The 4,984-nt window shown below is 43.4% G+C and overlaps 1 protein-coding gene across 1 annotated transcript in view; it reads right to left on the bottom strand.

The window, feature by feature from the left end:
- The window catches only part of PLCB1 (phospholipase C beta 1), a 664,399-nt gene that overhangs the window by 86,226 nt on the left and 573,189 nt on the right, over positions 1-4,984 (bottom strand). The window contains exons 28-30 of the mRNA XM_029917918.1: positions 1,503-1,579; positions 1,305-1,394; positions 778-835 (exon numbers count right to left, since the gene is read on the bottom strand). Coding sequence (XP_029773778.1) covers positions 778-835; positions 1,305-1,394; positions 1,503-1,579 — 225 coding nt within the window. The remainder of the gene's footprint in view (positions 1-777; positions 836-1,304; positions 1,395-1,502; positions 1,580-4,984) is intronic.

Genomic DNA, 4,984 nt, shown 5'->3' on the forward strand with positions numbered 1-4,984 from the left:
AAGTTATAGAGAAAGTCATGTTCATCTAAACATTAATAAGTGGATGGTTTTCAGAAGAAAAATGGAAAGGGTTTCAGATGGATGGCATACATTTAACTATTTCATATCCTGATCTAGAACTGCCCTTAAAAGTGTAGGAGACTTAAAAGTGTAGGAGACTCAGACCTGGGTGATGGGCATGCGGGGGGGGGGGGGGGGGGGGGGGGGGGGGGGCTGATCAATAGATTATGCTATTCGTACATTTTTGCTAATGTTTGAAAATTTCCGTAATAACAATTTAAAAAAAAAAGCTAATATGAACAAGTGCCTTTGGAGGTTGCCATATTCCCTATCATGGATGACAGCTACAGGTTCGTTTGGGGGAGCCCCTATTGACCTTATGTTTCTGGGCTCCTCACTTTGGAAATAGGTCTTGACATCTATTGTTAGACGAGTCTTTTTAAAAATTATTTTAAAATTAAAAAAAAAATAGTTTATTGTCAAATTGGTTTCCATACAACACCCAGAGCTCTTCCCCACAAGTGCCCTCCTCCACCACCGCCACCTCTTTCCCCGCTTCCCCTTCAACCATCGGTTCGTTTTCAGTTAGACGAGGCTTTTTATACATAGGTTTGCAACTCAACTTGCAGAAACACTGATCACGGAATGCCCGCTCTGGAAACAGCTCTTCTGGGCGCTGGTGATCAATAGACACAAGGCACTTCCCTCCAGAGATTCACACTGTGCTTGCCCAACATTCATACATGGTTTGCAAAGCAGAGAGATTAATCAACATACCCTCTTGATGTACTGTACCACCTCCTGGATGTATGACCGGATCATCTCTGTCTTTTCCCTAAGAGCAAATGACAACTAGATCATTACATGAATTCATCCAGCATCAACAAAGCGCTGAGCTTCAGACTTCCGGATGAAAGTATCCAGAATTTTCAACATTCTCACTGCTGCCGAAAGAAAGGTACAATCTGCTAGTTCTGGACAAATGTCAGGCTTTGCCCAAGGGCAAGCTCCATTTTCACTAAATGCTGGGAAGTTTGCCTGACAGCAGAGGAACTAAGGATTTGGTTTTTTCCTAAGGGAAGCTCTGTACTCAACCTTTATCTACAAGGCCTGGGTGCACCTCAGTCCATCATTGAAAGCTCTTGGAGTTGCATGTTGAAAACTTTACAAAAGGGATCTTTGGGAAGGTTAATTAGAGGAGAAACGTCACAAATGGGTCTTTGTATGTTTGAGAAGCTGTTATTCTAACAAAATACAAGAATCCCCAGGTAAAAGGTGAGGAAGAAGGGGTTCTTTCTCCTTACTCTTCCATTTGACTTTTGTCTTTGGATTTAGCCTCTGTGATCTTCTCCTGCCTTTTTTTATCCATTTTCTTCTTTAATTCTTTCTTCTCTCTGAAGTCAAAATGGCAGTAAAAGGAAAAAAAAGAGACAAATCAAATGGCAATTTCTGTGTAACACGTTTATAGGCACGAGCCCACTGTAAAGAGAATGCAGGCTTACTTCTCACAGATTTCTTTGAGCTTCTTTAGCTGATTGTTCTGACATTCTTCGGCAACATCTGTCAATTTCTGAATAAGCTGGGGGAAGAAAATGTGTTCGCTGTTTTACTCAGTCCTAAACAAAGACCCTCTCCTCTTGAGCCCCCAGACAATGGTATCTCTGGTTAGGAAATTTGTGACTGATGTTTAACAATAGTTAACATTTTCAGGCATCTCACAGGCAAGGGGGATGTCACTAAAAACCATCGCATTATCTAGGTTTTACTCTGAACATCTTATCTCTTTTGAATTAAACAGGATGCCTTAGACTATCATGTTGGTTACCACAGCTTGGCTCAGTGCAACAGAGGGGAGGGGTGGAGGGTTCAGGTTCCAGTCCCCATCTGTGATATCAAAAATACGATTTGGGTCAATGGGCTACATTTTCGGAACCTACATTTTCTTGTAGCAAATGGGATTATCAATGCCTTTGTCTCTTGGAGGTACAGTGAAGCTCAAAATAACACGAGTATAATACAAATGCAAGTTATAATCAACTGAATTTTAATTCTTGGTTTCTACCTATTTCATTTTTTTAATGTTTATTTATTTATTTTTGAGAGAGACAAAGTGTGAGCAGGGAAGGGGAGGAGAGAGGGAGAGAGAGAGAGAGAGAGAGAGAGAGAGAGAGAGAGAGAGAGAGAGAGAGAGAGAGAGAGAGAGAGAGAGAGAGAGAGAGAGAGAATCGAAGCAGGCTCCAGGCTCTGAGCTGTCAGCAGTCAGCACAGAGCCTGGAGTGGGGTCTGAATCCACAAACAACAAGATCATGACCTTAGCACATGTCGGATGCTTAATCAACTGAGTTACCCAGGTGCTCCCACCTAATTCATTGTTTAATTGCTTGCTCCATGAGTGGCCCATCTTAGAAGTTGATGGCTGTGTCCTTGTGTGGGTAACATCCAAAGAATGTCAGAAATTCTCCTCTATGGTATGATGCCATCAAATTTTAACACATGCCATGAAAGTCATTAATTTATTGTCTTGCATTTATTATCAAACCAAGCTTCAAGAGGGCAGCCACTGTGTTTGTGTTTGAATATCCTCCGCCCTTTGCGAAATTCCTAACATTTAGTAGGTGCTCCATAAATGCCTCTCCGTTCCATAAATGCAGTTTTGCCCTCCAGTCCTGTCTCTTTGCCACATGGAGAACCTAGGACACTTCTGCCTTTACTCATGCGGTGGTAGTAACTGGACTCAACCCATCTTCCTGGAGCGCCATATAGACAGTGTGGGCCTCCTGCGAAAGACCCAGTGTTGTTCGCCAGTGATGGAGATTCTCAAACACAGCTGGGTAAGTGGCCCAGCGTAACATAAGCAGCTGCTGCCACAGTGATAAGGCTATATAATCAGAGGATGGCAAACTTCCGCTGATAATTTATATATGCCTGGCACAGTTTGAAGGGTTTTAGATGTGTTAGGTTCCTCTTTAATTGTAAGAACTGCACTGTGAGGCTGTGCTTTTATCTAGGTTTTACATATGAAGATGCTGACACCTGTGGATCAGGTTCTGGGCTCGCAGCCACAGAGGGGAGAAGTGCTGGGGACAAACCCAACAGTCTGACTCCATGGCTTGTGGCCTTCCCCACTTCCCCCCGCTCTTTCATTATGATTTTATAAATTGTTTTTGAAAAAAACCAAACCCATCTTATGTAAGAGAATAAAAAGTTGAGAGAAATTCTCTTAGAGAAGTACAATAAAGAAGGCACATTGACTTAACGTTAAGTGAAATTTGACGCCTTCGTCTGTGAAGTGGACTAAATCTGGACAAATATTAACTGGGACCTGGGCCAGCAGAAAACCTACTTGATCGCTCAAAAGAGATTGCCCGATCATGATCATCACTATTAAGGAAATCACGATGGGAGCGCCTGGGTGGCTCAGTAGGTTAAGCATCCCACTTCTGCCCAGGTCATGATCCCATGTTCGTGAGTTCAAGCCTCACGCTGGGCTCTGTGCTGATAGCTCAGAGCCTTGAGCCTGCTTCAGATTGTGTCTCCCTCTCTCTCTGCCTCTCCCCCACTCACATCTGTCTCTCTATCAAAAATAAATAGGGGCGCCTGGGTGGCTCAGTCGGTTAAGCCTCCGACTTCGGCTCAGGTCAGATATCACGTTTGTGGGTTCAAGCCCTGCGTCAGGCTCTGTGCTGACAGCTAGCTCAGAGCCTGGAGCCTGCTTCTGGTTCTGTGTCTCCTCTCTCTCCCCCTCCCCCTCTCATGCTCTGTCTCTCTCTCTCTGTATCAAAACTAAATAAAACATTAAAAAAATTAAAAAACAAATAAACATTAAAAAATTAAAGAAAGAAATCATGAAATATTACAGCTTTGTAGTGCCACTTTTGAATCTGTCTAGACATAAAATTCTGGTGTGCAAAGACTCTGGAAATTTCCTTGAGGATTCCTGTCATCTCGATTCTAGTAAGGGTTTGCCTCAGTGCCTTTCCTTCCCCAGAGCATCTTTCTTCTCTCTCATTCACCCCAAGGAGTTACAGAGGGTGATCCAGGGATCCGCAACCTTGGCTGCAACATTAGAATCACTCCTGGACTACTTCCTAAAAATGCAGATTCCAGGGCCTGTGCCAAGGCATAGGGACTCCAAATGTCAAGGGGCAGGGCCTGGAAATCAGTATTTTCAAAATCTCCTCTGGCAATTTGGATACTTTGCCAGATTTGGGGGGGCTTCTCCGTGGCCTGTCCTCATTCTGCTGACCACTGTTAAATCTCTTAGCAATGCTTTTGAATTCAATGGCCCTTGTCATGTGTATCATTCACCTGACTGCAGAATTTTCTCTTATTTTCTTGATTATGCCAGCATCTGCTCACATTTCCTGCCCTCTTTCCACATCCTGCCCTTATCCTCAGCCACCTCACCATCTAGTCACTGAAGTCCCTGAGCCTGATCCCACAGAACATCTCCCCATTCAATTCTTAAAAAAATTTTTTTTAATGTTTACTTATTTTTGAGAGAAAGAGACAAGGGAGGGTAGAGAGAGGGGGAGACACAGAATCTGAAGACAGCAAGCTCCAGGCTCTGAGCTTTCAGCACAGAGCCTGAGGTGGGGCTTGAACTCATGAACCCTGAGATCATGACCTGAGCTGAAGTCAGACTCAACCGACTAAGCCACCAAGGTGCCCCTCTCCCCACCCAATTCTGACTTTTATTTTGATTTGGTATTATGCCCGACACAACTGGCAGCACTACTCTCTCAGACTTCCCCAGAAGTTCCCTGCCTGCTGGGTTTCCTGGCGTTCCTCATTGTCCCTCCCTCAGACCACCTGCACTTGCTCTTCACTCTTTTTTTTTAATATAACACAATTTATTTTTTTAACATATGCAATTATTTTCCGTCATTTACAATACAGTAGTTACAATGACACTCCAAACAGAAAAGCAAAGTAAGAAATCAAAACCCCAACTTCTATTTCATGTAATTAGACTTATACAGAA

The sequence above is a fragment of the Suricata suricatta genome, chromosome 12, assembly GCF_006229205.1.
Source record: "Suricata suricatta isolate VVHF042 chromosome 12, meerkat_22Aug2017_6uvM2_HiC, whole genome shotgun sequence".
In the NCBI taxonomy this organism is placed as follows: domain Eukaryota; kingdom Metazoa; phylum Chordata; class Mammalia; order Carnivora; family Herpestidae; genus Suricata; species Suricata suricatta.